The following is a 25,355-nucleotide window of genomic DNA, read 5'->3' on the forward strand; positions in this document are numbered from 1 at the left end:
AGGCTGGTCTTGAACTCCTGAGCTTGTGATCCACCGGCCTTGGCCTCCCAAAGTGCTGGGATTACAGGTGTGAGCCAACACGTCAGGCTAGTAAACAGGATCACTTCTGAAGAGCAAAGTATTCACTGTTTTATGGAAATTAGAAGAAGATGACAAATGGCAGGCAGGAAAAGGACTCTGATACTAAATGCATCCAGAGTACCTGAATGAAGACTAATCTTGACTCTCAATTGTGAGAAGCAGGAAGGTGACAGTACCTCCATGGGCACGGCACTGGATGGGTTCTGGCTGGGTATCATTATTTACAACCCCAGGGCATCAAGTTGAAGAAACCTGAGCTATTGGGCAGAACTACATTACCTTTGTCAGAGGCCCTTTGTTATCCAGTAGTTTTAGTTAAAAATGGGCCCTGTTTCTAGTTTTAGAGTCTGAAGTGATTTGCACATGTCACATAAAATCCAGTCTTCACTCACCCAGGTCAAATGGATTCCTTTCCTCTACCTCTTAGCATCTATTAATATTGTGGCTCAAGTGCTGCTATTCAGATTCTAATGAAGGCTATGGACTGGCTTCACAGAGTCAATCAAATATTTAGAGATGGTGGTCTTGCTATGTTGCCCAGGCTAGACTTGAATTCCTAGGCTCAAGTGATCCTCCTACCTCAGCTTTCTGAGTAGCTGGGGAGTACAGGTGCATGCCACTGCACCTGGTTAAGTATTTTCAATTTTAAGGGAATTTCCTGATAACCTGAAGCAGACACTGGATCCAACATGAATTGTGTTTAAGGAACTTGCAAGTTTTCTCAAATGCCAAGAGTAATTTTAATTTGCAAATAGTTGTTGGTAATTAGCACCACAAAAAATGTTGGAGTTGGAATTGCATCAAGAGAGATGGCACATAAAGAACTAATCTGGGAATATGAACGTGGCCAACAAGACATAAGAATGTGAGATGGTGAGGGGGATCTGGACTTTAGTTCATTTCCCCCAATGCTTAAGAGAGGTTGAATTATTTGCTGCAGTTAGGTAATTTCAATGCTAAACAGTAGTCTTGTCTGCAACAACTACTTTTCTCATTTGTAAAATAGTACAGTATCTGAGGCTTAAATTTACTGGGCTCTATGGAAGCTGGAGGTTGCAGAAAAGCTCTGTACTCCTGAAGCATAAACTGTTATAGGAACCCCACAAATAATTTGTAAAAGCATTTGGTTCATGGTGGCTTACCCTCCAGTCATACTATTAAATACATGACTGCATCAAGGCGGGAACAACTCTGTAAGAAACAGGGTACATAAAGCATAAACCTGAGCCCATCTCTGGAGAAAATTAAGAATGGCAGTGAGGTCTACCTACCTTTTGCTAAAGAAAAACCTTGGGAGGCCGAGGTGGGTGGATCATGAGGGCAGGAGACCAAGACCATCCTGGCCAACATGGTGAAACCCCATCTCTACTAAAAATACAAAAATTAGCTGGTTGTGGTGGCATGCTGTAATCCCAGCTAGTCAGGAGGCTGAGGCAGGAGAACTGCTTGAACTGGGGAGGTGGAGATTGCAGTGAGCCGAGATCCCATAACAAGCTACAGAGCAAGACTTCGTCTCAAAAAAAAAAAAAAAACCTTGGGATGGAGTTAATTCATAACTGAAGAAGCAGGCAAAAACTGACTCTATGGGGCTCATACAAAGAGACAATACCACAGGACAGAAAGAAAAATAGAGGAAAAAACAGTTCCTACTTCTACTGTGTTGTCAGTGTACCTGAATAAGTTCTGAATCCCAGCTTGTGTGGGTTTGAGTACCCTTGGATAAATCATATCATTAGCCTCCCTGAAATCCTCCAGTAACTTCACACTAAATTTAGAATAAAATCTCATTCCTTCCCCTGACTACAAAGTGCTGATGGATTTCATCCCGTTCTGTCTCTCAATCCTACCCCTTTGATTAATTCCTAGCCACTTGAACACTTTCACTTCCTGGAACCAGCTCAGCAGTTTCCTGCCTTGGGGCATTTGCATGTGTGTTCGTTCCTTTCTTTCCTGAGACTTCATCATTCAGATCAGAGGACACCACTTGGGAGGTCCTCCTGTAACCCAGTCTGAAGTGACCCTTGAGATACACTCACACTGTGATTACTTCATTAAGCAGGACTTAATTACAAACTAATATTTTTATTGCCTCTTCCCTGCCTCACAGCCACTAACTAGGATATAGGTTACTCATTTACTAACGAGGACATAGGGTCTCAGCAGAGCCTAAAGTGGAATCTGCTATATGCTAAGTTCAATACATATATTTTGAACAAGTATAGAAGGTACTAACTTTTGAGCCAAAAAGACTAGCTGTCTTGGAATAAAAATTCTAAATTCTGAAATATCAAATATATGCTGGGTATAGCACTAAAATACACAATTGAGATGAATTAACACCGTTTAGAAGGTTGTGGCTTCTAAGAATCTGAAGAAAAAGAAACCAGGCAGAAATGCCAACTTAAAATGAAAATGTTTATATAAATTAACCCATCCAGTTTAAAGTAGATTTGCTATGCTTCACTTACTTAAGAAGGAAGAATATACACTTCCCATAATAAATCACATCAAATAAGCAGGAAGTTTCAATAACAAGCCTGTAGATACATTGAAACCCCTTTTTATATTAAAAGTTAAAATGAAAGACAAATCCAGATTGAACATAGTGATTGCAAAATATAATGCAATTTTGAACAATTAAAATTATGAAAATATACAAAATTGATGGGCAACACAACTAGGCATTTGTACATTTTCCATTATGTGAAGAAGACTAAAAGTTTCTCCACCTTTTATCCACATCAGATAAATGAGTTAAACCAAATGTTTGCTTTGGAGAGTCTTAACTTAGGATCTCAGTAGTATAAAAAGCAATAATTTTTCAGTCTGTAAACAGTAGTCGTGTTTTTTTCTCCTTTTTAAAATATCAATTTACCACACAAAAACAAAACAAAAACCCATACAAATCAAAAACAGCAGCAGCAGCAGCAGTGGGTTATTTGGGAATTCTCTTCAAATACCAATGACATGATTGCTGGGAGAGGGTGCTTCTAACTCATGTAAGAATATATATATATATATATTTTAACTGTACACAATTTATAGTGCATGTGGGTTTCCAAAAGAACAGATTGGTAAGAGATATTGGTCATTTCTGCATAATTTCATTCTTTTTACAATTATCTCAAAATGTGAAGGTTGGATCTAATTGAAATGCTACATTTAGTAGGAAACCAGCAAATAACAAAGGAAGCATAACCTCAACATAACATTATTTGTCATTAAAACCAGGAGAGTTCTCAGATAGCTTCAGGCCAGAGACTGGTTAGGAAGACCCTTAGAGTCACACACTGTCCCTGAGGACCAAGGCTAGCCCACTGCACATACATGTGATCATGGTCAGTTGATAGACTTTATCAAAGAGCATTTCTACAGTACAGTACTTTTTTGGATATTCAAAGAGACATTTCAAGAACACATGCCATACACACGTACCCCCACCCTCCCCAGCAGACACACACAAAGTTCCATCTTAAACAGGCCATAGTTTTATGAAAGAATATGTTGTCATTACATGAAATTCAAAATTAATCAGAATTTTCCATTCATCTTGTTCAAAACAGTTCTTCCTTTTGAGATGGGGTATATGACAGCTGTGGCTACTCATATCAAAAATAAATTTTTGAAATCACCTGATGGACTAGGTTTCCAACAAGTCTTATTTTTAACAGGTAATGTAATTGTTTAAAATTTCCTTGGAAGTTTAAGCACTCTATCAAATTATGAATCTAAGAAAGTCAAAATGAAGGGACAAAATGCAATTACTTTGCATACACAGATATTCCCAGCTCTCTTGGTTGCTTGTAAGGAAAAAAGTATCACAGTTCACTGAAGCAGTGCAGGTTGGAAAGGACCTTTAAGCATCCACTGGATGCTTCATTTCCTCATCAAATTCATTTCTTTGCTCTTACAGAATTACTAACTTGAACTATATTTAGGTAACAGATAAACAGAAGCAGGGACTCAAACAGAAAAATACTATCAAATAAACTTTATAAATCGTATGACATTTTCAAGAGCGATTTTTTTACCTCTTCTATTAGACCGACCTCTAAAGCTATAGTCTTGGGGACCTCCTGGCAGACAAAGTAAACACCATCCTGGTATAATTCTCCAAGTTTGAAGAAAGTATCCAAACCTCAAACCCACTCAATAACATTTCTTTTGCCAGCTTCAAACTTAATGCCTAAGGTTAAATCCATAATATTATATTCCTTCCTTCCCAAACCCCCCACTTAAAAACATTAAGTATTAAATCTTAATATTCAAGTCATATATATATGACTCACAAAACCACTGAAATCAGTACCAGACTTGCCTGCATAAATTATGTACATCTCTCTTCTTTATAACAGTGATGCTCATCTTTCCCAAATGTATGAAAGACAGAAAAATAGTCCTCTGTGGGCTTAAGTGGTCTGTACTGCTTTCCCCTCTAAACAGTTGTAAATTAATAAAGCCTTCCTTGCTTCCCTACCTGAGATTTTAACTCTCACAGAAGCTAGGAAGGGGATGTCTTAACTATCAGACAAAAACTAAGCCAAAAAGTGAGTGCCTTTAGTCATCCAAGTGATGCCCTTCAATGGCGGGTATGTATGCCAGATCTCATCTATGGCCCTTTGTGTACCTGCCTTGGGTTCTGTAGGAGCCAAGTAGCTGAGCAAACCTCAAAACAAACCTGCTGCTGTGCAAAGAGGGCCTGTTCCCCGGCATGGTCCCTCCACTTCTTGTGGCTCAAGGACCAGACCAAAAACTTTTACTGCTATTTATAATGGAAGGGCCATTGAGTTGCTATGAGGTTGATGCTTTATGCTTAATTTCTATTGCTGTTTTTATAGACCCCCCCCCCCGCTCCCCTGACAAGATGTGTCTGGTGATGGGAAGAAGAAAAGTAGGGTTCTCTTTTTGCTGCCATATGCATATGAACGTGTATAAAAAGTGGTCAAACCCAGATGAGGGTCCTGCTTCTGGTTTATATACAATAATTTAGTCAGTTGTATATATTTAACATCTAAAAAAAATTCACAAAGTCCTTCATGCATTTTATGAGGAAGTTCTGGATTAAAATCAAGGTCAACCAGATGTTGCTTTTGCCTGGGAAGATGGTGTCATTTTCTGTTGCAGAGTCATCAGTGCCCGTGGTTGATACTTTCTTAAATTTTTAGTTTCTTTGTCATCTCAAGTCTTTTTTTCAGCAGCTCCCCCATTTCCAGAAGTGAATGCAGATAACTGCTCTGTACCTTCCCTTGCACAGTCTTTGAAAATTTTCTCTCTTCCTATAAAGGAGGAAACAAGAATAATTAGCCTTGCCTAAAAACCATCCCCCCAGATTCTGGTTCTCGGATAAAAGTTAAAGCTGCCATTACCTTTGGTCTCAATGTAAGCTCCATTAGAACACAGTGGGTCATTTTCAATTGCATAAAATGCAAAGAAGGCTAAAGTGCATCACAAATGGGTATTTTTCCATGGGATTCTTCATGGAAACCCTATGGTTTTAGTGTAATTACTCTTTCAAGCACCCTTTGTTCTAAGTTATATAAGGTAGAAAAAACTGGGCCAGGCACAGTGCTCATGCCTGTAATCACAGCACTTTAGGAGGCTGAGGCAGGTGGATCACTTGAGCCCAAGAGTTCAAGACCAGCCTGGCCAACGTGATGAAAGTTCATCTCTACTAAAAATTAACAAAAATTAGCTGGGCATAGTGGCACACACCTATAATCCCAGCTACTTGGGAGGTTGAGGCAAGAGAAATGCTTGAACTCGAGAGGTGGAGGTTGTAGTGAGCTGAGATCGTGCCACTACACACCATCCTGGGTGATAGAGTGAGTCTGTATCAAAAAATTTAAAAAGAGAAAAACTGAGACTTCTGATTACTACTTTTTAATCAATAAAAATAGAAAATTATGGGCCGGGTACAGTGGCTCACACCTATAATCCTAGCACTTTCAGAGGCCAAGGCAGGTGGAACACCTGAGGTCAGGAGTTTGGGACCAGGCTGACCAACATGGAGAAACCCTGTCTCTACTAAAAGTACAAAATTAGCATGTAATCCCAGCTACTCAGGAGGCTGAGGCAGGAGAATCGCTTGAAGCCCGGAGGCAGAGGTTCTGGTGAGCCGAGATCCTGCCATTGCACTCCAGCCTGGGGAACAAGAGCTAAACTCCGTCTCAAAAGAAAAAAAAATTGACTAGTTTGGACATAAAATACCTACTATTTTGTTATAATCTGTACGAAGTAGAAATTTTGAGATTTCTGATTGTTTTCATCAGAAAAAAGTAGAAATTTATTACTAATTTGTGTATCATCATAGCTACTTTTAATAACAGCCTCAACTTTACTAACTCCATCATTTCCAGTTACAATATTAACAGGCCTGGCTCCATGCTGACAAAGCCCCTGAGTTCAAGAGACCAAATATATATTCTTCAATATAAGTTATTATTTGCCGGCAAATGTTTACTTTAGTAAAGCTCACAAAAAACAAAGGGGAATGAGTAAGTTCTCACAGAGAAAGAAGGTTGGCTGAAGAACTGATTAGGTTTACATGAAGTTGAGTGCTGCAGAGCCCAGAACTGTGTAGAAGAAACAGGGAATATACTTTCTCACCCAACAATACTAGTACTTCCAATCTAATTTACCTTAGAAATATAAATGTGCATAGAAATGTGCGCACAAATGCATTTCAGTACCATATGTAAAAGCAAATATAAAGAAACAACCTAAAATGTCCAATGGCAGTGGTGCATTTATATTCTGAATACTCTGCAGTTGTTTAATGAACAAGATTGATCCATGGGCATTACCTTGAACAGATCTCTTGAAAATAAAATTGAATTTAAAATACATTTTTTTTTTTAAGTAGAGGCAGGGTCTCACTAAGCTGCCCAGGCTCGTCTTGAACTCCTGAGCTCAAATAATTCCCCAGCCTTGGCCTCCCAAAGTGCTGGGATTATAGGCGTGAGCCACTACCCCTGGCCAAATTTACTTTTTTTGAAGTACAAAATAATACAATAATACTGTATATATTCTCTGTGAATACAAATATACACAAAAAGGTCCTAACACACAACCAGTTTCACTAGGATACCCCATAGGAAGTAAGAAAGGGAATCAGGACTAGAGGTCATAGTCTAGAGGCCTTATTCACAATGTTTCAAGCTTAGAAAGAAAAGGAGGAATGAAAGCAGAGGAGCCTAATGAATTGAAGAGATTTTTACCTTTAAAAGACAGGTAGCCAGCACCATATGTGCATCAGGTATTTGGTGGCTGGTACTGCTCAGTAACTATATGAAACATGACTTTAACAAAAGTAGGCAATATAAGGCCGATTATTGCTTTGTTTAATCCTTTCTATAATCCTATGAAATAAGCATTATTATGATTCCCATTTACAGATAAACACAACAGACTGAAGCTTAAGAGAGGTTAAGTAACTTTCCCAAGGTCAAAAGACAAGAACAAAAGCTAGGGCCTGTAAAATCTAGAGAGTATGGCCAACTTAAAGATAACCTCTAGAACTCTGAAAATGAGAACTCTTGCTCATCATTTCAGAATGCAGACAAATCTTTTAACATAAACAACCACTAGATAGTCACAGCAGGGCTACTGTGCCTATCACCATCATAATCTAACAGTCCTTCCCTTGTACCATAAGCTCTAGCCCTACCATCTGTGTTAAACTGCCCCACACAAAATTGACTTTCCTGTCCCTGTGCTTTTATCTGTACCTCCTTCTGCTTGGGATCCTTTTCCTACATTTCTTCCTACCTCGTGAAAACCAATTAATCTTCCTCAAATGTCCCTACTCTTGATTAAAGAAAGCAGACATGTAAATATTGAACAAAGTGACTTTTTCACTCACTCCATTCAGTATGAATACATCTGCTTTTTAAAATCAACCTTTGGTCATGTGAACTGCTCTGAGTCCTTTCCCACAGTAAGCACCTTGTTCAAAGTCTAAAGTTTTTATGCTTTACAAAAGAGGGGCTTACAATCTTTTAAGGCTGGTGGGCTAAGGAAAATTCTATTCATTCTCTTCCCTATGAAGGTCTGGAGCTATGATGATGGCTTCCCTCAGATTACTGGATAAATTCCATCATCAGCAGTTTAGCTCAGACAAACTCCTGCAGAGAAGCATTTTCTTAAGATCAGTTTCATCACTGGAGCAACAGGCTAGAAACAGATGACTCCACCACTGTCCTTTTGGCCCCTACCAAAAATCCTAAACCTACTGCAGGCTGGTGAATTAACACTTACAAAAAATAATTCTGAAGGGCAAAGGCTTTATAAGGATTTTGCTAACTACTAGAATTTGAAAAGACCTAAAATAATATCAGAAGACATTTGATGATGGTAACTTTTGATTCCATACTTGGTTTCATTTCTTTTTGGGCTGGCTTGCTCCAGCCTAATTATTGCTGATATAATTACTTCTGATGTCCAGCATTTCTCCTTTCTCAGGTGATAACAGCTGGGGTGGCAAGGAAGACAGCCAACTCAGCAGCAGGTAAATTCTATTCAAGAAGATTGTCCCTGGATCTCAAAATATGGCTGACTCTGTGATGCCAAAATACTGGTATTAGTTTTATAGTAAAAGAACAACCCGAAAAAATGTATAGAAAGGAGGAGATATGGGAAGAAATGAAGAAGGGGGAAAAACCTACCACCAATAACACAACAAGAAACTACTGCCAAGCACTTTCTAGTCACAAGTCTTTTTATTTATTTATTTTTTTTTTTGAGACAGAGTTTTGCTCTTGTTACCCAGGCTGGAGGGCAATGGCGCGATCTCGGCTCACCACAACCTCCGCCTCCTGGGTTCAAGCAATTCTCCTGCCTCAGCCTCTCAAGTAATTGGGACTACAGGCGTGTGCCACCATGCCCAGCTAATTTTTTTTTTTTGTATTTTTAGTAGAGACAGGGTTTCACCTTGTTGACCAGGATGGTCTCAATCTCTTGACCTCATGCTCCACCCGCCTCAGCCTCCCAAAGTGCTGGGATTATAGGCGTGAGCCACCACACCCGGACTTAGTCACAAGTCTTATAAAGAGAAAATGATAAATTGAAGTTTAATTTGTCCTTGTGATAGAGAGAGAGAGTGTGTGTGTGTGTGTGTGTGTGTGTGTGTGTGTGTAGAAAACATTGCTAATTGTCTATAATCTCTTACCGGTGACAGAGAAGTGTCTTCTAAAATAAGTTCTTCAAGTTTAAGTGCAATTAGATGTGTTTCAAGCCCTTTAATATGATCCACAACATTGGAAATTAAAGTCTGAAGCCCAGTAACAAAGTCTTGGAAACTGGTAAAGACAGGTGGCTAGGAAAAAGATTAAAAAAGAATTGAAACATTATCAAACATATTACCCATATCTACATCATATAAGTTACTGAAATATATGAGAGAATTTAAATAGTGGCATTTCAAACCAGTGGTTTCAAGTAAATGAATGGTAGTAAAATAACCAGCTAGACATTTGGAGATACAAAATAAATAACACAGTAATATTAAAATGTCAGACAGATTAAATACTTAAATTAAAAAAATCCATCAACACAGTGGAAAAAAATTACGTAACAACTTCGGCAATCATGACACTGACAGTTGAAAAAGCCTTTCTAAACGTCGCACTAAGCTACAAACCATTAAAAAGATCATCCTTGTTTTTAAAAATATTACATTGACAAAAAAAAATCACTCAAGTTAAAAGACAAATGACAAACTAAAAAAAACGGCATCACGTGTGACAGGGGATTAGTAACACTATTATGTTAAGAACTCAACAATTCAACACATATTAATAGGAAAAATATTACTACCACAATAAGAAACTTGGACAAAGACAAGAATAGAAAACATATCAAAGAAATCCAGGAAACATGATACAACTAAAAAACCTAGCCGATCAACTAATAAAGCTAGCTTTTCACTCAAGTAGTATTGTTGGACAGTTCAGTATCAATAAAATTTTAATAATCAATATTAGAAAAAGGGGATAATATTCACCTGCCAGATGGTTAAGGATACAGACATACTCAACACTGTTGGGGGGAGTACAAATGTACATATGTATATACATTTACTAACTGTATAAATGTATATATACATTTACTAACTGTATAAATGTATATATACATTTACTAACTGTATAAATGTATATATACAGTTAATTTCAGATCAAAGAGCTATCCTAAATAAACTATATGATAGGCCAGGTGCGGTGGCTCAGGTCTGTAATCCCAGCACTTTGGGAGGCCGAGACAGGTGGATCACGAGGTCAGGAGTTCAAGAACAGCCTGGCCAAAATGGTGAAACCCCATATCTACTAAAAATACAAAAATTAGCCAGGCATGGTGGTACATGCCTATAATCCCACCTACTCGGGAGACTGCGGCAGAGAACTGTTTAAACCCAGGAGGTAGAGGTTGCAGTGAGCCAAGATGGCACCACTGCACTCCAGCCTGGGCAATACAGCGACATTCCATCTCAAAAAAAAGAAAGAAAGAAAAACAAACTATATTATAGGCGAGGTGTGGTGGCTCACATCTGTAATCCCAGTACTCTGGGAGGCTAAGGCAGGTGGAATGCTTGAGGTCAGAAGTTCAAGACCAGCCTAGCCAACATGATGAAACCCTGTGTCTACTAAAAATACAAAAATTAGCTGGGCATGGTGGCACATGCTTCTAATCACAATTACTCAGAAGGCTGAGGGAGGAGAATAGCTTGAACCCAGGAGGTGGAGGCTGTAGTGAGCCAAGACTGCGCCACTGCACTCCAGCCTTAGTGACAATGAGATTCTGTCTCAAACAAAAAAAAACACAAAAAAAGAAATTATACTATCAATGTATCCTTGTGAATCTGTTTCTATCTCAATAGCAACATATTTATAATATACAAAAAAATTAGAACCAACAATTCATCAACAGAAATAAATTATACCATATTAATATAACAGTACCATGTTACCATTAAAAGTAATTAATCTAAATTTACTGACATGAAAAGATGTCCAAGATAACCTGTTATATGAAAACAAAAAAGCAAGTTATAGAACCTTCTGTATAGCAGGTTTGTTTACCATGAAAATTATCACAGTAGTTATTACTGAAATTATATAAAAATTTATGAGATATCAAAGATGGCCAATTAGGAGCAGCTCAGGATTGCAGCTCCCAGTGAAAGTACAGAGGGTGACTGGAAACCGCATTTCCAGAAGGATTTTAATTGACCACAGACCAGGAGATTCCCGGGCGGAGGAGCCCCATGGGTCACCTGCGCAGCTATTTTGGCCGGCACAGCTGTTTTGCTGGCGCCCCGGCGCGGCAGTTCTCCATACAAAATACACAGGTCTGGGTGCCCTTTTAGCTGGTGATTGGAGCTGCGGGAAGACAGAGTCGCCCATTCATCTGATTAAAAAGGGGACTGAAACAGTGAGCCAGGCCAGGAGATTCCTGGGCAAAAAAGCACCACGAATCTCAGCACCACTGATTCAGCTGGCTGCACCACACGGGAAATCACACAGATCCCGGCACCTTTTCAGCAGGCAACTGAAACACCCAGGAGAGAGTCGACCATTCAACTAAAAAAAAGGATCTGAGGCAGGGAGCCAGGTGATCAGCCTCGGCTGGTCCCACCCCCATGAAAAAACAGCAATTGGAAACACTCTGGGTTGAGATTTTCACAGCAAGCACAGCTGAAACTGGGAAGGTCCAGCTCTGTGGGGGAGGGGTATCCACCATTACAGAGGTACTCCAAAACTACGGAGGTAATCCGCCGTTGCCGAGGCAGTCCACCATTACAGAGAGAATCTGCCATTACAGAGGTGGGCCACCAATGCGGAGGCAGTTCTAACTACACCCATATAAACAGGACTTCAGGGAAGTTCACATAGCAGCTGGGCAAAGCCCACAGCAGCTCAGCAAAGTCTCTGCAGCAGACAGTGACTAGGCTGCCTCCTTGCTGGGCAGGGCAGCCCTGAAAAAAAAGGCAGCAGCACAACAGAAACTCATAAAGCCCTAACTCCCTGGGACAGAGCACCTGGGGAAAAAAAAGGGGTTTATGAGTTCTGCAGTAGCAGACTTAAATGTACCTGCCCAGCAGCTCTGAATGAACAATGGAGCTCACAGCTCAGCACTTGAGCTCCTATAAAGGACAGACTGTCTCCTCAAGCAGCTCCTTGACCCCCGTATATCCGGAGTAACCTCATAAAGGAGAGCTCAGACTGACATTTGGTGGGTATCCTTCTGAGACAAAGATAGCAGAAGAAGAAACTGGTAGCAACCCTTACTGTTCTGCAGCTGCTGCAGGTGATCCTCAGGCAACCAGGGCCTGGAGTGGACCTCAGTAGTCCTACAGCAGAGGGACCAGACTGTCAGAAGGAAAACTAAGAAACAGAAATAACTTCATCATCGACAAACTAAACATCCACTCAAAGACCCAATCTGAAATTCAGCAACTACAAAGACAACAGGTGGATAAATCCACAAAGATGGGAAGAAACCAGCGCAAAAAATGATGAAAACACCCGAAACCAGAACGCCTCTCCTCCTACAAGGGATCACAACTCCTCATCAGCAAGGGAACAAGGCCTGATGGAAAATGAGTGTGATGAATTCACAGAATCAGGCTTCAGAAGGTGGGTAATAAGAAACTTCTGTGAGCTAAAAGAACATGTTCTAACCCAATGCAAAGAAACTAAGAAGCTTGAAAAAATATTTGATGAAATGCTAACAAAAATAGACTACTTAGAGAGGAATATAAGTGAATTGATGGAGCTGAAAAACACAACACGAGAACTTCATGAAGCATGAACAAGTTTCAACAGCCGAATCGACCAAGCAGAAGAAAGAATATCAGAAGTCGAAGATCAACTCAATGAAATAAAACGAGAAAGCAAGATTAGAGAAAAAAGAGTAAAAAGGAATGAACAAAGTCTCTAAAAAATATGGGACTATGTGAAAAGACCTAATCTCTGTTTTACAGGTGTACCTGAATGTGACGAAAAGAATTAATCCAAGCTGGATTCATTCTTCAGGATATTATCCAGGAAAACTTCCCCAACCTAGCAAGGCAGGCCAATATTCAAGTCCAGGAAATACAGAGAACACCACAAAGATATTTCTCAAGAAGAGCAACCCCAAGGCACATAATCGTCAGATTCACCAGGGTTGAAATGAAGGAGAAAATACTAAGGGCAGCCAGAGAGAAAGGTCAGGTTACCCACAAAGGGAAGCCTATTGGACTCACAGCACATCTCTCCGAAGAAACCCTATGAGCCAGAAGAGAGTGGGGGTCAATATTCAACATCCTTAAAGAAAAGAACTTTCAACCCAGAATTTCATATCCAGCCAAACTAAGCTTCATAACTGAAGGAAAAGTAAGTTCTTTGTGAACAAGCAAGTACTCAGAGATTTCATCACCACCAGGCCTGCTTTACAAGAGCTCCTGAGAGAGGCACTACACATACAAAGGAACAACCAGTACCAGCCACTCCAAAAACATACCAAATGGTAAAGAGCATCAACACAATGTAGAATCTGCATCAACTAACGGGCAAAACAGCTGGCTAGAATCAAAATGGCAGTTTCAAATACACACATAACAATATTAACCCTAAATGTAAATGGACTAAATGCCCCAATAAAAAAACACAGACTGGCAAATTGGATAAAAATCCAAAACCCATTGGTGTGCTGTATCCAGGAAACCCATCTCACATGCAGGGATACACAAAGGCTCAAAATAAACGGACAGAGGAAGATTTACCAAGCAAATGGAGAGCAAAAAAAAGCAGGAGTTGCAATTCTCGTCTCTGATAAAATAGACTTTAAAGCAACAAAGATCAAAAGAGACAAAGAAGGACATTACATAATGGTAAAAGGATCAATGCAACAAGAAGAGCTAATGATCCTAAATATATATGCACCCAATACAGGAGCACCCAGATACATAAGGCAAGTTCTTAATGACTTACAAAGAGAGTTAGACTCCCACACAATAATAGTGGGAGACTTTAACACCCCATTGCCAATATTAGACAGATCAACGACACAGAAAATTAACAAGGATATCCAGGACTTCAACTCACACCTGGAACAAGCAAACCTAATAGACATTTACAGAACTCTGCACCCCAAATCCACAGAATATACATTCTTCTCAGCACCACATCACACCTACTCTAAAATTGACCACATAATTGGAAGTAAATCACCCCTCAGCAAATGCAAAACAACTGAAATCATAACAAACAGTCTCTCAGACCATAGTGCAATCAAGTTAGAACTCAGAACTGAGAAACTAACTCAGAACTGCACAGCTTCATAGAAACTGAACAACTGGCTCTTGAATGTTGACTGGATAAACAATGAAATGAAGGCAGAAATAAAGATGTTCTTCGAAATCAACGAGAACGAAGACACAACATACCAGAATTTCTGGGACACATTTAAAGCAGTCTCTAAGGAAAATATATAGCAATAAATGCCAACATGAGAAGCAAGGAGAGATCTAAAATTGACATCCTATCGTCAAAATTGAAAGAGCTAGATGAACAACATCAAAAAAACTCAAAACCTAGCAGAAGACAAGAAATAACTAAGATCAGAGCAGAACTGAAGGAGACAGAAACACAAAAAACCCTTCAAACAATTAATAAATCCAGGAACTGGTTTTTCGAAAATATCAACAAAACAGACCGACCACTAGGCAGATTAAAAAAAAAAAGAGAGAATAACCAAATAGATGCAATAAAAAATGATAAAGGGGATATCACCACATATTCCACAGAAATTCAAACCATCATCAGAGATTATTACAAACAACTCTATGCACATAAACCAGTAAACCTGGAAGAATTGGATAAAGTCCTGGACACTTACATCCTCCCAAGCCTAAACCAGGAAGAAGTCGAAACCCTGAATAGACCAATAACAAGGACTGAAGTTGAGGCAGCAATTAGGAGCCTACCACACAAAAAAAGCCCAGGTCCAGATGGGTTCACAGCCAAATACTACCAGACACACAAAGAGGAGCTGGTACCATTCCTTCTGAAACTATTCCAAATAATCAAAAAGAGGGAATCTTTCCCAAATCATTTTATGAGACCAACATCATCCTGATACCAAAACCCGGCAGAGACTCAGCAAGAGAAGAAAACTTCAAGCCAATATCCATGATGAACATAGATGCAAAAATCTTCAATAAAATACTGGCAAGCCTACTGCAACAGCACATCAAAAAGCTTATCCATCATGATCAAGTAGGATTCATCCCAGGGATGCAAGGCAGGTTCAACATACGCAAGTCTATAAACATAATTCACCACAAAAACAGAACCAAAGACAAAAACCACATGATTATCTCAATTGATGCAGAGAAGGCCTTTGACAAAATTCAACAGCCCTTTATGCTAAAAACCCTCAATAAACTCAGTATTGACAGAATGTATCTCAAAATAATAAAAGCTATTTACGACAAACCAACAGCCAATATCATACTCAATGGGCAAAAACTGGAAGCATTCCCTTTGAAATCTGGCACTAGACAAGGATGCCCCCTCTCACCACTCATATTCGATATACTACCGGAAGTTCTAGCCAGAGCAATCAGGCAGGAAAAAGAAATAAAGGGTATTCAAATAGGAAAGGAGGAAGTCAAATTGTCTCTATTTGCAGATGACATGATTATATATTTAGAAGACCCCATCATCTCAGCCCAAAATCTCCTGAAACTGATAAGCAACTTCAGCAAAGTCTCAGGATACAAAATCAATGTGCAAAAAACAAGCATTCCTATACACCAATAACAGACTTAAAGAGAGCCAAATCAAGAATGAACTGCCATTCACAATTGCAACAAAGAGAATAAAATACCTAGGAATACAACTAACAAGGAACATAAAGGACCTCTTCAAGGAGAACTACAAACCACTGCTCAATGAAATGAGAGGGCACAAACAGATGGAGAAAACATTCCATGTTCATGGTTAGGAAGAATCAGTATCGTGAAAATGGTTATACTGCCCAAAGTAATTTACAGATTCAATGCTATCCCCATAAAGCTACCAATGACCTTCTTCACAGAACTGGAAAAAACCACCTTAAACTTCATAAGGAACCAAAAGAGAGCCCACATAGCCAAGTCAATTCTAAGCAAAAGAGAAAAAAGTGGGAGGCATCACACTACCAGACTTCAAACTATACTACAGGGCTACAGTAATCAAAACAGCATGGTACTAGTACCAAAACAGAGATATAGACCAATGGAACAGAACAGAGGCCTCGGAGGCAACACAACATATCTACAACCATCTGATCTTTGACAAACCTGACAAAAACAAGCAATGGGGAAAGGATTCTGTTTAATAAATGGTGTTGGGAAAACTGGCCAGCCGTGTGCAGAAAGCAGAAACTGGACCCCTTCCTGACACCTTACACTAAAATTAACTCCAGATAGATTAAAGTCTTAAACATAAGACCTAACACCCTAAAAACCCTAGAAGAAAATCTAGGCAAAACCATTCAGGACACAGGCGTAGGCAAGAACTTCATGACCAAAACACCAAAAACATTGGCAGCAAAAGCCAAAATAGACAAATGGGACCTAATCAAACTCCACAGCTTCTGCTCGGCAAAAGAAACAGTCATTAGAGTGAATCGGCAACCAAAAGAATGGGAAAAAATTTTTGCAGTCTACCCATCTGACAAAGGGCTGATAGCCAGAATTTACAAAGAACTAAAACAGATTTACAAGAAAAAAAAGCCCATTCGAAAGTGGGCGAAGGATATGAACAGACACTTTACAAAAGAAGACATACATGAGGCCAACAAACATATGAAAAATTGCTCATCATCACTGGTCATGGTATCTCAAAACTACACTGAGATACCATCTCACACCAGTCAGAATGGCGATCGTTAAAAAATCTGGAGACAACAGATGCTGGAGAGGATGTGGAGAAATAGGAACACTTTTACACTGTTGGTGGGAGTATAAATTAGTTCAACCATTGTGGAAGACAGTGTGGCGATTCCTCAAGGACCTAGAAATAGAAATTCCATTTGACCCAGCAGTCCCATTACTGGGTATATATCCAAAGGATTATAAATCGTTCTACTATAAGGACACATGGACATGGATGTTCATTGCAGCACAGTTTACAATAGCAAAGACCTGGAACCAACCCATATGCCCATCGATGATAGACTGGACTGAAAAAATGTGGCACATATACACCATGGAATATTATGCAGCCATCAAAAACAATGAGTTCGTGTCCTTTGTAGGGATATGGATGAACCTGGAGACCATCATTCTCAGCAAACTGACACAAGAACAGAAAATCAAACACCACATGTTCTCACTCATAGTTGGGTGTTGAGGAATGAGAACACATGGACACAGGGAGGGGAGCACCACACACTGGGGTCTGTTGAGGGGAAATAGGGGACAGCAGGGGATGGGGAGTTGGGGAGAGATAGCATGGGGAGAAATGCCAGATATAGGTGAAAGGGAGGAAGGAAGCAAATCACACTGCCACGTATGTACCTATGCAACAACCTTGCATGTTCTTCATATGTACCCCAAAACCTAAAATGCAATTAAAGAAACAATTTACACAGTAGGTATATGGATGATCTTCACTTTATTCACACCTTTATGGGTTACTCTGATAATCAGAAAAACTATTCTCATTTTTAGAAACCAGAAAAAAAAAAAAAAACTCTACAAAAGGCAATTCGCAAAAAGCTATTTGCAATGTTCTAGAGTCATAAGCTTTCATCAGGAGAGCAACAAAGCCAGTCTGACCTATACTTTCAAACTTTGTCTTCTTTTTTTTTTTTTTTTTTCGTTTTTGTTGAGAACGAGATCTTGCCCAGTCTGGTCTTGAACTCCTGGGCTCAAGCCATCCTCTCTGCCTCTGCCTCTTTAAGTGCTGGGATTACAAGCATGAGCCGCCAGTGTCCAGCCTCAAACTTTGTACTCTTGATCAGTTAAATTATCTTTGTTTCTGGTCTTGTTGTTTGTTAAATTCTCTTGACTAGAGCGAGGGAAAGAAGCAACCTCATTTGTATTTAAGAATCCTTTGTTTTTGAATGAATAGTAACACTCAGCAGAGCATCTAATCTAAAGAACTCCTGGATTTTACTGAATTGTTCTGGAAGTCAATTTACAACTGAAACATCAACTTTCTTCTTCTTTTTTTTTTTTTTTGACAGGGTCTTGCTTTGTTGTCCAGCATTGAGTACAGTGATGTGATCACAGCTCATAGCAGCCTCGATTTCCCAGGCTTTAGTGATCTTCCTGCCTCAGCCTCCTAAGTAGCTGAGACTGACTACAGGCATGTGCCATCACGATCAGCTAATTTAAAAAATTTTTTTCTTTAGACAGAATCTCATTATGCTGCCTAGGCTGGTCTCAAACTCCTGGGGTCAAGCAATCTCCCCCCAGCCTTGGCCTCCCAAAGTGATGGGATTATGGGCATGGCCCACAGCACCCAGGCAACATTTTCAATTGATAATGATTATTATAATGCTATATAGTAAACAAAAATCCCCCACTCATAACAGCATAAATTCAAACATTAATAAAACAGCGCATCATGAGCTATAATAAGCACTAAATTATTTTCCTGTGAAATGCAAAAAAAGTTACTCTTTTTCACATTCAAAAATTAAATCCATAAAGATGGGGGTACCCTAAAACTATTCAGTTTTAAATGGAAAAAACTTTATTATCATATTAATAAAAGTAATCTCAGTTTTTAATTCCAGTGATTTCAGAGTATCTTAACTGTCGATAGTCACTGGAACATATTCTAAGGACAAAAATAATTGCAAAACATTTAAACTTTAATGAGTTTGTTATTGGAACTAGTAGTGGAACTGATGCATGATTTCCCAAAACTATTTAGTATTTATTGTGAAACAACAAATGAATAAATATGTTGAGGTATTTGGATCAGGATTCTCACTCTGAGAAAAGGAAGCTACAAAGAGGGAATGAGGGAAAGAGTGGAAAGCACACTGATGCTGGCTTGAAACTGAAGGTATCACTAAAAATTCTTTATGTAGGCCAGGCGTGGTGGCTCACACCTGTAATCACAGCACTCAGAGAGGCTGAGGCAGGTGGATCACCTGAGGTCAGAGTTTAAGACCAGCTTGGACAACATAGCAAAACCCTGTCTCTCCTAAAAATACAAAAATTAGTTGGGAGAGTGGCACCTGCCTGCAATCCCAGCTACTCAGGAGGCTGAGGCAGGAGAATCGCTTGAACCTGGAAAGTGAAGGCTGCAGTGATTACACATTGCACTCCAGCCTGGGTGACAGAGCAAGATTCCATCTCAAAAGAGAGAGAGAGAGTGTGTGTGTGTGCGTGCACATGCACTTAAAAACAGTGCTTAGGTCTCATCACAAAAATCAACTAGAAGCAATGAAACCCCAATAGCAATGAGCACACTAACACCTAGATCTTGGTTTTGAAATTCATTCCCCATAAAGGAATCAGGGCTCTTGGGAAAATGTCTGATTTCAGTTCAGTAAGAAAATACCAAGTATTGGAGAGAGATCCAAGATGGCCGTCTAGCAGCAGATCAGGGTTGCCGCTCCCAGTGAAGGCGCAGGGAGAGAGTGAATGCCAGACTTCCAGACAAATTTTTGTTGCTTAAGGACCAGGAGATTCCCAGCAGAGGAGCCCCACGGGATGCCAGCGCGACTTTCAGCCAGCACAGCTGTTTTGCCGGCGTCCTGGTGCAGCAGTTCTCAGTGCAGAGTATGCAGGACTGGGTGCCCTTTTAGTTGGCATTTGGAGCTCTGAGAAGGCAGAGTCACCCATTCAGCTGACTGGGAAGGGGACTGAAGCCAGGAGCCAGACCGGGAGATTCCCAGCAGAAAAGCGCCATGAATCTCAGCACCACTGTTTCAGCCAGTGCAGTCACTGCACAGGAAATTGCATAGATCCCGGCGCCTTTTTGGCAGGCGACTGGGGCACCTGGGAGAGAATCGACTGTTCAATTAGGAAAAGAAGAAAAGGGGCTCTGAGACGGGGAGCCAGGTGACCAGGTTCGGCTGGTCCCACCCCCACAAAAAAACAGCAATTGGAAACGCTGACGGGTGAGTTTCACAGCAAGCACAGCTGAACCAGGGAAGATCCAGCTCTGTGGGGAGGGGCATCTGCCAAAGGAAAACAAAGAAACAGAAATAACATCACCACCAACAAACTGGATGTCCACTCAGAGACCCAATCTGAAAGTCAGCAATTACAAAGACGACAGGTGGATAAATCCACAAAGATGGGAAGAAACCAACACAAAAAGGCTCTAAACATCCAAAATCAGAATGCCTCTCCTCCTTCAGGTGTGGGTAGCTCCTCATCAGCAAGGGAACAAGGCCTGATGGAGAATGAGTGTGATGAATTGTCAGAATCAGGCTTCAGAAAGTGGTTAATAAGAAACTTCTGTGAGCTAAAAGAACATGTTCTAACCAAATGCAAAAAAAGTAAGAACCTCGAAAAAAGGTTTGACAAAATGCTAACAATACACAATTTAGAGAGGACTATAAGTGAATTAATGGAGCTGAAAAACACAACAGGAGAACTTCGCAAAGTATGCACAAGTTTTGACAGTTGAAATGATCAAGCAGAAGAAAGGATATCAGAGGTCAAAGACCAACTCAATGAAATAAAACAAGAAGACAAGATTAGAGAAAAAAGGATAAAAAGGAATGAGCAAAGTCTCCAAGAAATATGGGACTATGTGAAAAGACCTAACCTACGTTTGATAGGTGTACCTGAATACAATGAAGAGAATGAATCCGAGCTGGAAAATGCTCTTCAGGATATTATTCAGGAAAACTTTCCCAACCTTGCAAGGCAGGCCAATATTCAAGTCCAGGAAATACAGAGAACATCACAGAGATATTCCTCAAGAAGAGCAACCCCAAGGCACATAATCGTCAGATTCACCAGGGTTGAAATGAAGGAGAAAATGCTAAGGGCAGCCAGAGAGAAAGGCCAGGTTTCCCACAAAGGGAAGCCTATCAGACTCACAGCAGATCTCTTAGGTTACAAGCCAGAATAGAGTGGGGGTCAATATTCAACATCCTTAAAGAAAAGAACTTTCAACCCAGAATTTCATATCCAGCCAAACTAAGCACATAAGCAAAGGAAAAATAAAATCTTCTGTGAACAAGCAAGTACTGAGAGATTTCATCACCACCAGGCCTGCTTTACAAGAGCTTCTGAAATAAGCACTACACATAGAAAGTAACAACCAGTATCAGTCTTTCCAAAAATATACCAAAAAGTAAAGAGTATCAACATAATGAAGAATTTACATCAACTAATGGGCAAAATCGCCAGCTAGCATCAAATGGCAGTATTAAATTCACATATATTATTACTAATCCTAAATTTAAATTGACTAAATCCCCCAATCAAAAGACACAGACAGGCAAATTGGATAAAAAGCCAAAACCCATCAGTATGCTGCATCCAGACCCGTCTCACATGCAAGGATACACAAAGACTCAAAACAAAGGGATGGAGGAAGATTTACTAACCAAATGGAGAGCAAAAATAAATAAAATGCAGAAGTTGCAATTCTCACCTCTGAAAAAACAGACTTTAAAGCAACAAAGATCAAAAGAGGCAAAGAAGGTCATTACATAATGGTAAAAGGATCAATGCAACAAGAAGAGCTAACGATCCTAAATATATATGCACCCAATACAGGAGGACCCAGATACATAAGACAAGTTCTTAATGACTTATAAAGAGACTTAAACTCCCACACAATAATAGTGGGAGACTTTAACATCACATTGTCAGTATTAGACAGATCAACAAGACAGAAAATTAACAAGGATATCCAGAACTTGAACTCAGACCTGGAACAAGTAAACTTAATAAACATTTATAGAATTCCACCCCAAATACACAAAACATACATTCTTATCAGTACCATATCACACCTACTTTAAAAGTACCTAATTGGAAGTAAATCACTCCTCAGTAATTGCATAGCATTTCACAGGTTTAAATGAAATATTGGTTGGCTGCTTATTTGTTATTTTCCTCCCTTATTCCTTCCTGTCTCCATTGTTAAGCACAATTATTGGCATAAAAGAGGTTTTCAATACCCATTTTTAGACTGCATTCTAGCCTGGGCAATAAAGCAACACTCCCGTTCTCTCTCCCTCTTTCTCTTCCTCTTTCTTTCTCTCTTTCATTCTTTTTTTTAATTCTTTTTTTTCTTTCCCTCTTTCTTTTTTTTTTCTTTTTTACTTTCTTTCAAAAAAAAAAAAAAAAGAAAATACCAAGTATGTGGAGTATTTATGCTATTCCAGAAAGGGACCCGAAACTGATGAGGACATGTTAAAGGACAGAGACCAGCTTAAAGGAGCTAGCCAAATTTGGAACAATTTAAGCAGCGAAATAAAAATGATGATAATGCATTATAATAAAGTGAATTTTTTAAAAAAGAGAGTCCATGGTGATACTCAAATAGTGATATTTTAAAAAATATATACACACGTGTGTGTGTATGTGTGTGTGTGTGTGTATGTGTGTATAGGACATCTCTATTTTACAGAATAATAGCAGCTAATAAATAATAGAATTTTTTAAAATCACCATTTGGGATACATCAATGTAATAACTGATTCAGGTGTTGAACTAACAACGGATGCTAAAACCAGTGGATGAAGGGCCATTGGGAAATAGGATAGTCACACACACAAAGCATTATCCCACAGCTTACTTATTAATTACGGAGGGAAAAGGGCATCTTTATAATGAAAAAATGTGGTAGATATATCCTTAATCATATGATGAAATGTGAAATCACCAATAATGGGACACAACAACATTAATCTCACTAGTGTCCCATTATTGGTGATTTTAGATTTCATTATTTGATTAATAATGGGACAGAACAACATTAGTGACTCCTGATTTAACTCACTAAAAAGGACACCATGTCTATATTTAACCTCAATATAAGCAATTAGCTTACATTCAGCAATTAGCTAAACCCAGACTGTGGGACATTCTACCAAAAACCTAGATAGTGTCTTCAACAATAAAAACAAAACAAAAGGTTAAGGAAGCGTTCTAGATTAAAGAAGGGTACAGAGACATGACAAATAAAGGTCATGTCAGATCCCTGACAGCATTCTAGTATTTTGAAAAAGGATATAAAAGACATAATTGGAATAAGTGGAAAACTTTGAATATAGACTTTCTGAGACAGAGTCTCACTCAATCGTCCAGGCTGGAGTGCAGTGGTGCGATCTCAGCTCACTACAACCTCTGCCTCCTGGGTTGAAGTGATTCTAGTGCCTCAGCCTCCCAAGTACTTGGGATTACAGGTGCTCACCACCACAACTGGCTAATTTTTGTATTTTTAGTAGAGATGGGATTTCACCATGTTAGTCAAGCTGATCCTGAACTCCTGACCTCAAGTGATCTGCCCCACTAGGCCTGCCAAAGTGCTGGGATTACAGGTGTGAGCCACCCCACGCGGCCTGAATATGGACTTTATTCGATAATATTATTGTATCAATACTAAATTTCGTGAGTTTGAAATTTTCTTGAGTATTATGATTTTGCAAATGCCTGCCCTTGTTCTTTCCTGATGTGTTACATGTCACAAGTCTGTACTTTCCTTTTGTATGGTTCAACAAATGAGAGAGAGATCAATCAAATGTGATAAATAGTCAGCAATTGATAATCCAGGTAAAGATCTTTATGGGTGTCATATTAATCTTTCAACTTTTCTGTAGGTGTGTAATTTAATTTTTTTTTAAAGTTAGGGGAGAAAAACAATGCATATACAGGGGTGTCAAATCTTTTGGCTTCCCTAGGCCATGTTGGAAGAATTGTCTTGAGTCACACATAAAATACAGTGATGTTGGCCAGGTGCAGTGGCTCACACCTGTAATCCCAGCATTTTGGGAGGCCGAGGTGTGCGGATCATCTGAGTTCAGAAGTTTGAGATCAGCCTGGCCAACATGGTGAAACCCCTTCTCTATTAAAAATACAAAAATTAGCCAGGCATGGTGGTGGGTTCCTGTAATCCCAGCTACTCATGAGGCTGAGGGAGGAGAATCGCTTGAACCCAGGAGGTGGAAGTTGAAGTGAGCCAAGATTGCACCACAGCATGCACTCCAGCCTGGGTGACAGAGTGAGACTCCATCTCAAACAAAACAAAACAAAACAAAACAAAACAAAACAAAACAAAACAAAACAAAAAACCCACTAACAATAGCTGATGAGCTTAAAAAAAAATCTCATGTATTAAGAAAGTTTACAGATTTTACAGATTTGCTTTGGCCTCATTCAAAGCCATCCTGGGCTGCAGGTTGGATAAGCTTCTCATATAGGATACTAAGGACTCAACATGGAGGAAAACAGTGAAAAGAAAAAGTAGCATGTGGTCAGACTGTTACTTGTATATCACTTGAGTTACTGTTATTACCATGATGATGCTGGTTTCTTTTTTCTTCTTTCTCTTTTTCTGTAAATTTAGTTTATATGGTCGCAGGACACTCTCACAGTAACTGGAGACCCAAAGGATAATAGAAATAGTCTGAAAGGAAAAATTTCAAATTTACCAACAAAGATTACACTAAAGATATCTATCAGGCAATTAGAGGCGTTTTTCTTTTTCTGTAAATTTAGTTTGTATGGTCACAGGACACTCTCACAGTAACTGGAGACCCAAAGGATAATAGAAATAGTCTGAAAGGAAAAATTGCAAATTCACCAACAAAGATTACACTAAAGATATCTATCAGGCCATTAGAGGCAATGGATTCAACAAATTCTAACGCAGTTATTCTATGCGAATTCTTTCAATTTCTCAGGTGAATCTTCACTCTACTTTCAACAATCACTCTACTGATCCAGGCCTTAATCAGCTACTGCTCAGAATACTACAATGGCCTAACTCTTTATCCTTCCTACTGGCTCTCCCAGCTCTAAATCCAACCTCCACTTCACTCCAATTTTCTGTCCCTTCCCCGGAGAAGTGGGGATTAATTAACATCCTTGTCACTCAGGGAAGAGTCCAAATTCCTCGGCATGGAATCCAAAGGTTCTTTACATTATGCCTCTCCCATCTCTCCACGCAGGTTAAGATACCACCTCACCTGCAAACCTTAACTTATATATGTATGGAGAAATCTACCCAGTTCATCAGCACATATCCTGCATTGTATTAAATTAGCTGTTTGTATGTCTTCTCCCATACTACAATGTGTGCATGTACATATATGTACAC

General features: G+C 39.4%; 1 protein-coding gene across 9 annotated transcripts in view; it reads right to left on the reverse strand.

Annotated features, from left to right (window-relative positions):
- Window positions 1-2,475: 2,475 nt before the first annotated feature.
- The window catches only part of NAA25 (N-alpha-acetyltransferase 25, NatB auxiliary subunit), an 87,222-nt gene continuing 64,342 nt past the window's right edge, over window positions 2,476-25,355 (reverse strand). For 5 of the 9 annotated variants that reach the window (XM_078337327.1, XM_054238895.2, XM_002753022.7 and 2 more), the window contains 3 exons: window positions 24,552-24,662; window positions 9,248-9,394; window positions 2,476-5,357 (listed from right to left, as the gene is read on the reverse strand). In XM_078337327.1, the coding sequence (XP_078193453.1) occupies window positions 5,235-5,357; window positions 9,248-9,394; window positions 24,552-24,662 (381 nt within the window). In that variant the 3' untranslated portion in view covers window positions 2,476-5,234. Of the gene's footprint in view, window positions 5,358-9,247; window positions 9,395-24,551; window positions 24,663-24,731; window positions 24,815-25,355 lie in introns of those variants that run through there. The other 4 variants (XM_078337330.1, XM_009004684.5, XM_078337329.1 and 1 more) reach the window with 1 other exon arrangement.

Source organism: Callithrix jacchus, chromosome 9 (genome assembly GCF_049354715.1).
Source record: "Callithrix jacchus isolate 240 chromosome 9, calJac240_pri, whole genome shotgun sequence".
Lineage (NCBI taxonomy): Eukaryota > Metazoa > Chordata > Mammalia > Primates > Cebidae > Callithrix > Callithrix jacchus.